Source organism: Oncorhynchus nerka, linkage group LG20 (genome assembly GCF_034236695.1).
Source record: "Oncorhynchus nerka isolate Pitt River linkage group LG20, Oner_Uvic_2.0, whole genome shotgun sequence".
NCBI lineage: Eukaryota > Metazoa > Chordata > Actinopteri > Salmoniformes > Salmonidae > Oncorhynchus > Oncorhynchus nerka.
This window is the reverse complement of record NC_088415.1, coordinates 25,138,670-25,151,785: the sequence shown is the minus strand read 5'-3', so window position 1 is coordinate 25,151,785 and position 13,116 is coordinate 25,138,670. Positions and strand designations below refer to the sequence as shown.

General features: G+C 47.1%; 1 protein-coding gene across 1 annotated transcript; it reads left to right on the top strand.

The window, feature by feature from the left end:
• The first annotated feature begins 5,395 nt into the window (after nt 1-5,395).
• Nucleotides 5,396-7,017, top strand: LOC115101867 (potassium channel subfamily K member 15-like). The gene is made up of 2 exons (XM_029621335.2): nt 5,396-5,678; nt 5,996-7,017. The coding sequence occupies exons 1-2, from the start codon at nt 5,396-5,398 to the stop codon at nt 7,015-7,017; spliced, it is 1,305 nt and encodes a 434-aa protein (XP_029477195.1).
• The last annotated feature ends 6,099 nt before the right edge of the window (nt 7,018-13,116 follow it).

The following is a 13,116-nucleotide window of genomic DNA, read 5'->3' as shown; positions in this document are numbered from 1 at the left end:
CTTAATTAACCTAACTAAACACAGGTGTAACTAATAAACAGACAAGGAGGGGGAGAAAAAGATCAGTGGCAGCTAGTAGGCCAGTGCCACCCGAACAGGAAGGGGAGCCACCTTCGGTAGGAGTCGTGACAGTACAGGCTCCCGCAGCGCGCTGACACCGGCCTCGACGGCGACCTGGAGGGGAGGCGCAGGGCGATCCGGATGGAGGCGATGGAAATCCCTCAACATTGACGGATCCAAAATGTCCCCCACCGGTACCCAGCACCTCTCCTCCGGACCGTACCCCTCCCAGTCCACGAGGTACTGCAGGCCCCTCACCCGGCGTCTCGAGTCCAGAATGGCCCGTATCGTGTACGCCGGGGACCCCTCGATGTACCTCCGGCACCTCACTGTCCTGCAGGGGAGCAGCTACCACCGGCCTGAGGAGAGACACAGGAAACAAGGGGTTAACACGATAATAGGAAGGGAGTTGTAATCGATAACACACCTCGTTTATTCTCCTCAGGACTTTGAAGGGCCCTACACACTGCCGCCCCAGTTTCCGGCAGGGCAAGCGGAGGGGTAGGTTTCGGGTCGAGAGCCAGACCCTGTCCCCCGGTACAAACACGGGGGCCTCACTGTGGTGGCGGTCAGCACTCCTCTTCTGCCGTTCACTGGCTTGTTTGAGGGATTCCTGGACGGCTCTCCAGGTCTCCTTGGAGCGCTGCACCGACTCCTCCACCGTAGGAGCCTCGGTCTGACTCGGATGCCAAGGTGCCAGGACCGGCTGGTAGCCCAACACACACTGGAACGGAGATAGGTTAGTCGAGGAGTGACGGAGTGAATTTTGGGCCAACTCTGCCCATGGGATGTACCTAGACCACTCGCTGGGCCGGTCCTGGCAATACGACCTCAGAAACCTACCCACCTCCTGGTTCACTCTCTCCACCTGCCCATTACTCTCGGGGTGATAACCGGAGGTCAGGCTGACCGAGACCCCCAGACGCTCCATGAACGCCCTCCATACCTGGGACGTGAACTGGGGACCCCGATCAGAGACGATGTCCTCCGGGACCCCGTAGTGCCGGAGGACGTGGGTGAATAACGCCTCCGCAGTCTGTAGGGCTGTAGGGAGACCGGGCAACGGGAGGAGATGGCAGGACTTAGAGAACCGATCCACAATCACCAAAACCGTAGTGTTCCCCTGAGACGGGGGGAGGTCGGTCAGGAAATCTACTGATAGGTGAGACCATGGCCGTTGTGGAACGGGGAGGGGTTGTAACTTCCCTCTAGGAAGGTGCCTAGGAGCCTTACTCTGGGCGCACACCGAACAGGAAGAGACATAAACCCTAACGTCCCTAGCAAAGGTGGGCCACCAATACTTTTCCCAGAGGCCCCACACTGTCCTCGCCACATCAGGGTGACCCGAGGAGGGTAGGGTGTGAGCCCACCGAATCAGTTGGTCCCGAACACCAAGCGGCACGTACTTACGCCCAGCCGGACACTGAGGAGGCGCAGGCTCAGCCCGTAACGCCCGCTCGATGTCCGAGTCCACCTCCCATAACACTGGTGCCATCAGCCTCGAGGCGGGAAGGATGGGAGTAGGCTCGGTGGACCGATCCTCTGTGTCATAAAGGCGGGACAGTGCGTCAGCCTTTACGTTCTGGGAGCCTGGTCTATACAACAGAGTAAACCGGAATCGGGTCAAGAACATGGCCCACCTTGCCTGACGTGGATTCAGTCTCCTAGCTGCCCGAATATACTCCAGATTCTGGTGGTCGGTCCAGATGAGAAAGGGTGCTTAGCCCCCTCAAGCCAGTGTCTCCACACCCTCAGTGCCTTGACCACCGCTAACAACCTATTGAAGGCCCGTTCAACCTATTGAAGGCTCTGTCCGCCTCTGCTGACCACCGCAAACGCACCCCCCTTCAGCAGTGAGGTAATGGGGGCCGCTACCCGGCCAGAACCCTGGATAAACCTCCGGGAGTAATTGACAAACCCCAAAAACCGCTGCACCTCCTTCACCGTGGTAGGAGTCGGCCAATTACGCATGGCCTTAATGCGGTCACACTCCATCACCACCCTGAGGTGGAAATGCGATAACCCAGGAAGGAGACGGCTCATTTGGAGAACACACACTTCTCAGCCTTGACGTATAGGTCATGCTCCAGCAGTCTACCAAGCACCTTGCGTACCAGAGACACATGCGTAGCGGAATAGATCAGAATATCATTGATATAAACAACCACGCCCTGCCCGTGCATGTCCCTGAGAATCTTGTCTACAAAGGATTGAAAGACGGCTCGAGCATTCTTTAACCCATACGGCATGACGAGGTACTCATAATGGCCCGATGTGGTACTAAACGCGGTTTTCCACTCGTCTCCATCCCGAATATGCACCAGACTATATGCGCTCCTGAGATCCAGTTTTGTGAAGAACTGTGCTCTGTGAAATGATTCCACCGCTGTAGCGATGAGAGGTAGTGGGTAACTAAATCCCACTGTGATGGCATTTAGACCTCTATAATCAATGCACGGATGCAGACCTCCCTCCTTTTTCTTCACTAAAAAGAAACTCGAGGAGACGGGTGAGATGGAGGGCTGAATGTACCCCTGTCCCAGAGACTCCATGACATAGCCAACGTCTCCTCCTGGTACAATGGGTACACGTGACTCTTGGGAAGTGCAGCATTTACCTGGATATCTTTCGCACAATCCCCTCCCGGTCGATGAGGTGGTAATTTAGTCGCTCTCTTTTTACTGAAAGCGATTGCCAAATCGGCATATTTGGGGGGGATGCGCACCGTGAAACCCTGGTCTGAACTCTCTACCGACGTGGCACCGATGGAAACTCCCAGACACCTTCCAGAACACTCCTCTGACCACCCCTCGAGAACCCCCTGTCTCCACGGAATTATGGGATTGTGACTAGCCAGCCAGGGAATCCCCAGCACCACTGGAAACGCAGGCGAATCGATAATGAAGAGACTTATACGCTCCCTATGATTCCCCTGCGTCACCATGTCCAGTGGAACCGTGGCCTCCCGGACCAACCCTGACCCTAATGGCTGACCCTAACGCCACTCAAACAAATGCCCCAAAACACAGGGGAACTAAACAGTCCTGAATATCTCACTTACACGAACAACCGTGACTTACAGGCGTGTACACGAGTACACATAAAACAATCCCGCACACCCAGCAGGCGGGCCGGCTGGATAATAAAGCCTAACTAATTAACCTAACTAAACACAGGTGTAACTAATAAACAGACAAGGAGGGGGAGAAAAAGATCATTGGCAGCTAGTAGGCCGGTGACGACGTGCGCCGAGCGCCACCGAACAGGAAGGGGAGCCACCTTCGGTAGGAGTAGTGACACCCACTGGCTCCAGATCATCTATAAGTCCATGATAGGTAAAGCTCTGCCTTATCTCAGCTGACTGGTCACGATAACAACACCCACCCGTAGCACGTGTTCCAGCAGGTATATCTCACTGGTCATTCCCAAAGCCAACACCTCCTTGACCAATGACTGGAACGAATTGCAAAAATTGCTGAAGCAGGAGACTTATATTTCCCTCACTAACTTGAAACATCAGCTATCTGAGCAGCTAACCAATCTCTGCAGCTGTGCATAGCTCATCTGTAAATAGTCCACCCAATCTACCTACCTCATCCCCATATTGTTTTTATTTACTTTTCTGCTCTTTTGCACACCAGTATTTCTACTTGCACATCAACATCTGCTCATCTATCACTCCAGTGTTAATTTGCTAAATTGTAATTACTTCGCCACTTTGGCCTATTTATTGCCTTACCTCTTCACGCCATTTGCACACACTGTATATAGACATTCTTTTTTTTCTATTGTGTTATTGACTGTACGCTTGTTTATTCCATCTGTAACTCTGTGTTGTTGTTTGTGTCGCACTGCTTTTGCTTGATCTTGGCCAGGTCGCAGTTGTAACTGAGAACATGTTCTCAACTAGCTTACCTGGTTAAATAAAAAATAAAATTAAAATAAAAAAAATAAAAGATGCACAATTGAGAGCATCCTGTCGGGCTGGTACGGCAACTGCACCTCCCTCAACCGCAATACTCTCTAGAGGGTGTTGCGGTCTGAACAACGCAAACTACCTGCCCTCCATGACACCTACAGCACCCGTTGTCACAGGATGGCCAAAATGATCAAAGGACAACAACCACCCGAGCCACTGCCTGTTCACACCGCTACCATCCAGAAGGCTAGGTCAGTACAGGTGCATCAAAGCTGGGACCAAGAGACAGAAACTGTTTTTCAGTCTCAAGGCCATCAGACTGCTAAACAGCAATCACTAACTCAAAGAGGCTGCTGCCTACATTGAGACCCAATCACTGGCCACTAATAAATAGATAATTTGTCACTTTAACAATACCACTTTAAATAATGCCACTTTAATATTGTCTACATATCTTACATTACTCATATCATACTGTATTTTATACCATCTATTGCACCTTGCCTGGGCCGCTCGGGACATCTGTATATGTACATATTCTCATTCAGCCTGAGCAGATGTGTGTATTAGTTAGTTGTTGGGGAATTGTTAGATTACTTGTTAGATATTACTTCACGGTCGGAACTACAAGCACAAGCATTTCGCTACACCCCCATTACCATCTTGATTTGAAGAAAGGAGTTCCAATGCGCAGGTCGCCAATGCTCGCCTCCGCTAGTCGCTATCCATGGTGCTGAATGTTTTCATTCGGAGAGTCAGCACTCTGTCAATATTGAGTGAAAGAGAGAGAGCGGCCATGTGGTCGCGCATTGACTTCGCTTTTTTACATTCCGTGGGCGCTTGGGGATTTATGTAATGTTTTATTAAGTGGGCTTATAGGGTTGTGTTGGGACACTTGTTGAATGTGAGTAGGTTTGGATACTCCAATAGAAAACCAGGCGCAACAGTAACCTATGCATTTTGTAGAATAATAAAGTCAGACATTTTTTAATCTAGCCTATAGGCTCTCATATCACGCATGCACAAACTAGATGCAAACGCTGGAGGAACGTATCTTTTGGACAGAATGCGTTGGATCTCAATCATCTCGAGGACAATGATTATCTCTCAACATTCTACAATATACATGGAAGATATGGTGATTGAATTTTTTAGAAACTCTATAGACTCAGTGCTGGAAATTTTTATTGAGGGAATAATCGAAATGTAAGCGCACGTTTTTTGGAAGGGGAAAAGAACCCAACGTTGCCTACATTTGAAACCTTCCATACACTTCCTATTTTATCTGTGTGCACCTCCTCCCCACGCTACACCTGCTGTTGGATTGATTCTACGCCACAGCCAGAAAGGCGAGAGCTAAACCACAGTGAGCACCACTCCCACCTGTAAGAGTTTCTCCGCCCCGGGGGCTTGAAGATGAAGAAGCAAAATGTGCGGACCCTGTCTCTTATCCTCTGCATGTTCTCCTACCTGCTGGTGGGCGCTGCGGTGTTCGACGCACTGGAATCCGAGACGGAGAGCTCCCGCCGACGCATCCTTGAGCTGAAGCGCACTGAGATGAAGAAGAAGTACCGCTTCTCCGAGGACGACTACCGGGAGATCGAGCGGGTGGTGCTGCAAGCGGATCCCCACCGCGCCGGGAGACAGTGGAAATTCGCCGGGTCTTTTTACTTTGCCATCACGGTCATCACCACCATTGGCAAGTTTTGCTAGCTTCCTTTAGGCTACTTTTGTCATGGCTGAGTTTAAGTGTTACAGGTGTCAGGAAATGGTTTTATAATACAGTGTCTCTGCAGTGTTCTGCATCGGCAAATAGAATACTGTACAGAAGAGTCAGCCATTTGCCTATTGTAAAGTCTAATTTAATACATTGCACATCTATACCGAATATCGTAGCATGTTATTCCTTATTCTCGGCATCCCTTAACCATTGGCTTCAACAGCATCATTATTAGTCTACAATAACACACAGTAAAGAGTAACGGTGTTCCTCTGGGTGGCCATCTATCTCCACAGGCTATGGCCATGCAGCTCCAGGCACAGATTCAGGGAAGGTCTTTTGCATGTTCTATGCCGTGCTGGGCATCCCACTCACCCTGGTCATGTTCCAGAGCCTGGGCGAGAGGATGAACACGTTTGTCTGCTATCTCCTGCGCAGGGTCAAGCAGTGCCTAGGGTTACGGAGGACTGAGGTGTCCATGGAGAACATGGTCTTGGTAGGCTTCCTGTCCTGCATCGGCACCCTGTGTGTTGGGGCAGCAGCCTTCTCCCACTATGAGGCCTGGACCTTCTTCCATGCCTACTACTACTGCTTTATCACGCTCACCACCATTGGGTTTGGGGACTTTGTGGCCCTGCAGAAGAAGGAGGACCTCCAGGAGAAGACACCCTATGTGGCCTTCAGCTTCATGTACATCCTGGTTGGACTGACAGTAATAGGAGCCTTCCTCAACCTGGTAGTGCTGCGCTTCCTCACCATGAACACAGAGGACGAGAGGAGGGACGCCCAGGAGAGGGCCTCCATCAAGAGGGAGAGGGGCCTGCTGACCATGGGGCTCCATGGAGGAGGAGGAGGACCAGGGCAGGGCAGAGGAGTGCTTAGGGTCAGGGAGAGGGACAGGATGGGGCAGAGCCGCAGTCACATCAATCTTTCCCTGCCCATGGAGGAGGGCACTAGCCGCACCAACCTCATCTCCTCCCCAGCAGAGGAGCAGGAGGATAGGGACAGGGCCAGGGGTGCCCCCTGCAGGCAGAGGCTGCATTTACAGCTGCATGGCACTGGCAGACGAAGGCCAGAGTCTCCCCTGGGCTCCTTGTGTTCCTGTATGTGCTACCGTCTGGAGGTGTGTGAGAGCCCCCTGCATTCCCACAGGGAGCACCCTGGGTGCAACATTAACTCGGTCTACTGCAACTCCATCTCTTACAGGATCCAGAGCTGGAGCCCCAGAGACAACACAGGACTCTCGTCCCCAGGGAGCACACTCTCGCTTGGGCACAACTTCAGGGAGTACCCCTACTGCCGGAGGAAGTCAGTGTAGCACCACATGGGACAGAATCTTTGTTTGTAACGGTTGGATTAATAAAGTATTTTATACATATTTTTATACACTACATAGGCAAGGTGTTGTAGTACACTGTAGATGCACACACTCGATTAGAAATAAATTGGTGTAAAGTATTGGCAGAGGCAAGAGAATCTGTTTTATAACAGGAATTTTAGAACCTATTTTCCCTAATGAAATGATTACAATGCTGTATTTATACAGGATGAATTTAAGTTGTTTTTGCATTATAGCCGCTGGCGATGTACCTTGTGAATCAATTCACTTATTATTGTAATACTCTGTGAGTTGTTTGTTTTTTCCCCAATATTTTTTTCCTCCTAGATAGTTTATTATTATCTGCATTATAGATTTTTTTGCATGCAAATAAGAGTGGAGATGCATGATTGAGATGATACACATGGCATGATAATTATATTAACAAAAATGTAATGATGCAAATGACTATCACTATAGATATTTGGGTATTATGATTGTTTTTTAAGTACACACACACACACACACATACACGAGTAAAGCAGGTCCTCAGTGTGATGGTTGCTGCGGATTCTGTGGAAAGTACTTCATATTGCATGCCTTTAATGGAATGATGTTTTAATGAGGAGATGAATAGATAGGAACGTGAATATGGTAGCAATGGCCTTTAATTAACCATATCAATGACATATATGAATCATCATATTACTTGTCCTTATAGCAGGAGGTTAAAAACAACCCCGCATACATTTCCCTGTACTAATGCACAACACATGCACAGAGACAGTTTTCCTTCTATGTGTTGATTTACATGTTATGGATGTAGCACATGCCTGACATGTAGCAAGACCTTTCAGAAATATGTAAAGCCTATTTATTTCCAGGCTCCATGGGCCTTTAAACCACATTATGTTTTCAGATGAGACAAATCTTGTTTTTCTTGCAACTGTCATTGAAATTTACATCAGGTTTGGTTTTTAATCTTGGGAAGCCCTGTCTTGATGTTGACAAAATATTCTAACATATTTTTAAAATTTAACTAGGGAAGTCAGTTCTTATTTACATTTGACGGCTTACCCCGGCCAAACCCGGGTGACACTGGGCCAATTGTGCGCCGCCCTATAGGACTCCCAATCACTTCCGGATGTGATACAGCTTGGATAAGATGAGAAGAAATCATAAACAAAATGAAAAGAATGCATATTTTCAATGTTTTTCACCCAATCCCTTAACATTTCTATATAATAAACTCTACAACTAGCTGTCTATCTCTAATAGAGATAACATGCTCCCAGAACCAACACTGAGACCAGTTGACTGCTTGAAGGTCATGTGTAGTTTCACACACACACACACACACACACACAATGGTCGAACAGTTTATCATGGCTAAAAAAAAATGCATTTAAATGTGACTAACAAGAAAACTGATTCTCCATGGACTTCCCATTTGTGCTGAATAAGACGCTCTGTGCATGAAGTCAATTACCAGATGCTATTGATTCTCTCACTTCACAGAAAAAGTTAGGATGAAAGAGAGTCAGAAAGAGATCATCTCAATAAGATATTTTAGAAAGATACTGTATTAATGGCCTTGATGATTTATTGGCTTGAGGGCCGTGCATATACTGTAGATTTGGAAAGTATTCAGACACCTGTTGTTCCATCTTTATTCTAAAATGGGTTTTAAAAAATCCCTTATCAATCTATACATAATACCCCATAATGACAAAGCAAAAACAGGTTTAGACATTTTTGAAAATACACTGCTCAAAAAAATAAAGGGACCACTAAAATAACACATCCTAGATCTGAATGAATGAAATATTCTTATTAAATACTTTTTTCTTTACATAGTTGAATGTGCTGACAACAAAATCACACACAAATTATCAATGGAAATCAAATGTATCAACCCATGGAGGTCTGGATTTGGAGTCACACTCAAAATGAAAGTGGAAAACCACACTACAGGCTGATCCAACTTTGATGTAATGTCCTTAAAACAAGTCAAAATGAGGCTCAGTAGTGTGTGTGGCCTCCATGTGCCTGTATGACCTCCCTACAACGCCTGGGCAAGCTCCTGATGAGGTGGCGGATGGTCTCCTGAGGGATCTCCTCCCAGACCTGGACTAAAGCATCCGCCAACTCCTGGACAGTCTGTGGTGCAACAGACCAGTTGGTAGATGGAGTGAGACATGATGTCCCAGATGTGCTCAATTGGATTCAGGTCTGGGGAACGGGCGGGCCAGTCCATAACATCAATGCCTTCCTCTTGCAGGAACTGCAGACACACTCCAGCCACATGAGGTCTAGCATTGTCTTGCATTAGGAGGAACCCAGGGCCAACCGCACCAGCATTTGGTCTCACAAGGGGTCTGAGGATCTCATCTCGGTACCTAATGGCAGTCAGGCTACCTCTGGCGAGCACATGGAGGGCTGTGCGGCCCCCCAAAGAAATGCCACCCCACACCATGACTGACCCACCGCCAAACCGGTCTGGAGGATGTTGCAGGCAGCAGAACGTTCTCCACGGCATCTCCAGACTCTGTCACGTCTGTCACATGTGCTCAGTGTGAACCTGCTTTCATCTGTGAAGAGCACAGGGTGCCAGTGGCAAATTTGCCAATCTTGGTGTTCTCTGGCAAATGCCAAACGTAAGCAAGACCACCACCTGTGGACGTCGGGCCCTCATACCACCCTCATGGAGTCTGTTTCTGACCGTTTGAGCAGACACATGCGGCCTGTGGCCTGCTGGAGGTCATTTTGCAGGGCTCTGGCAGTGCTCCTCCTGCTCCTCCTTGCACAAAGGTGGAGGTAGCGGTCCTGCTGCTGGGTTGTTGCCCTCCTACGGCCTCCTCCACGTCTCCTGATGTACTGGCCTGTCTCCTGGTAGCGCCTCCATGCTCTGGACACTACGCTGACAGACACAGCAAACCTTCTTGCCACAGCATGAGACGGAGTCTACAAACCACACAAATGGCTCAGGTAGTGCAGCTCATCCAGGATGGCACATCAACCATGTGCCATCCTGGATGAGCTGCACTACCTGAGCCACTCATGCTACCACTAGAGTGACAGCACCGCCAGCATTCAAAAGTGACCAAAACATCAGCCAGGAAGCATAGGAACTGAGAACCACTCCTTTATTGGGGGTGTCTTGCTAATTGCCTATAATTTCCACCTGTTGTCTATTCCATTTGCACAACAGCATGTGAAATGTATTGTCAATCAGTGTTGCTTCCTAAGTGGACAGTTTGATTCACAGAAGTGTGATTGACTTGGAGTTACATTGTGTTGTTTAAGTGTTCCCTTTATTTTTTTGAGCAGTGTATATAGCATTTACATAAGTATTCAGAACCATTACTCAGTACTTTGCACTTACAGATTCCAGTATTCTTTGGTATGACACTAGAAGTTTGGCACACCTGTATTTGGGGAGTTTCTCCCATTCTTCTCTGCAGATCCTCTCAAGCTCTGTCAGGTTGGATGGGGAGCATTGCTGCACAGCTATTTTCAGGTCTCTCCAGAGATGTTTGATCAGGTAAAAGTCTGGGCTCTGGCTGAGCCACTCAAGGACATTCAGACTTGTCCCAAAGCCACTCCTGCATTATCTTGGCTGTGTGCTTAGGGTCGTTGTCTTGTTAGAAGGTGAATCTTCGCCCCAGTCTGCGATTCTGAGCGCTCTGGAGCAGGTTTTCATCAAGGATCTTTCTGTACTTTGCTCCCTTCATCTTTCCCTCGATCCTGACTCCATTAATCTTTCCCTTGATCCTGACTAGTCTCTGCCTCTGAAAAACATCCCCACTGCATGATACTGCCACCACCATGCTTCACCGTGCGGATGGTACCAGGTTTCCTCCAGACGTGATGCTTGGTATTCAGGCCAAAAGTTAAATCTTAGATTCATCAGACCAGAGAATCTTGTTTCTCATGGTCTGAGTCCTTTAGTAGCCTTTTGGCAAACTCTAAGTGGGCTGTCATGTGCCCTTTACTGAGGAGTGGCTTACGTCTGGCCACTTCACTATGGAAGGTTCTCCCATCTACAAAGAGGAACTCTGGAGCTCTGTCAGAGTGACCATCAGGTTCTTGGTCACCTCCCTGACCAAGGCCCTTCTCCCCCGATTGCTCAGTTAGGCCAGGCGGACAGCTCTACGAAGAGTCTTGGTGGTTCCAATCTTCTTCCATTTGAGAATGATGGAGGCCACTGTGTTCTTGGGGACCTTCAATGCTGCAGATATTTTTTGGTACCCTTCCCCTGATCTGTGCCTCGACACAATCCTGTCTCGGAGCTCTACGGACAATTCCTTCGAACTCAGGGCTTGGTTTTTGTACACTATCAACTGTTGGACCTTATACAGACCGGTGTGTGCCTTTCCAAATCATGTTAAGTTTACCACAGGTTGACTCTAATCAAGTTGTAGAAACATCAAGGATGATCAATGGAAACAGATTGCACCTGAGCTCAATTTCGAGTCTCATAGCAAAGAGTCTTAATACTTGTGCAAATAAGGTATTTCTGTTTTTTATTTGTAATACATTTGCAAAAAATTCTCAAAACCATTTTTTGCTTTGTCGTTATGGTATATTGTGTGTAGATTGATGAGGGGAAAAAATGTAACAAATGTAACTAATGCTGTAATGTAACAAAATGTGGAAAAAGTGAACGGGTCTGGAAACTTTCAGAATGCACTGTTTAGTACCTTCAGAAATGATTCACATCCCTTGACTTTTTCCACATTTTGTTATGTTACAAAGTGGGATTAAAATGGATTTAATTCAAATTTTAACATTTATAAAAAACATTTTTTTAAATAATAAAACACAAATATGTTTTGATTAGATAAGTATTTAAGCCCCTGAGTCAATACATGTTTGAACCACCTTTGGCAGCGATTACAGCTGTGAGTCTCTAGGTAAGTCTAAGAGCTTTCCACACATGGATTGTGCAACATTTGCCCATTATTATTTTCCAAATTCTTCAAGCCCTGGTTGTTGATCATTGCTAGACATCCATTTTCAGGTCTTGCCATAGTTTTTACTTAAATCTGCTTCAGTCACTCAGGAACATTCACTGTCTTCTTGGTAAGCAACTCCAGTGTAGATTTGGCCTTGTGTTTTAGGTTATTGTCCTTAAAAGGTGAATTAATCTCCCAGTGTCTGGTGGAAAGCAGACTGAACCAGGTTTTCCTCTAAGATTTTGCCTGTACTTGGCTCCATTCTGTTTCTTTATCATGAAAAGTTCCCCAGTCCTCAAAGATTACAATCATACCCATAACATGATGCAGCCACCACTATGCTTGAAAATATAGAGACTGGTACATTGTGTTGCATTGGATTTTCTCCAAACATAACATCTTGTATTCAGGGCAAAAAGTGAATTGCTTGTGAGAGCAATTACAAGATTGTTATAATACTTTTATTCCATCAAATGGTTGTTTTATGCAACAGAAGAGGGTTCTTATAATTATATTGTGTCTGTGTGAACTGAAAGTGGGCCTCTGGGAGATTTAACACTGACAGGAGATTTACGATGTCTTTGGGTAATACGCATTCCAGAGCATGAGTTAATGTTTCTGTTTTATAAGGTATCAGAGAGAGATGACTCCAGGACCAGTGTCACACCCTGACCATAGTTTGCTTTGTATGTTCTATGTTTTGTTTGGTCAGGGTGTGATCTGAGTGGGCATTCTATGTTGGATGTCTTGTTTGTCTGTTTCTGTGTTTGGGCCTGATACGGTTCTCAATCAGAGGCAGGTGTTAGTCATTGTCTCTGATTGGGAGCCATATTTAGGTAGCCTGTTTTGTGTTGGGTTTTGTGGGTGATTGTTCCTGTCTCTGTGTTTGTTTGCACCAGATAGGGCTGTTTTGGTTTGTCACGTTTTGTATTGGTCGTCATTATCTTTATTAAAGATGTATGAAGATAACCATGCTGCATTTTGGTCCTCTCCTTCACCGGAAGAAAACCCTAACAACCAGAACCTGGTTTATACACAATGAGAACAGTTTTTACAGCAGATATTGTCTGCTGTGAATAAGTATCTTTCATTCAAATCTTAACCCTGTGACCCATTCCATACATAAGTTGTTTGTCATGTA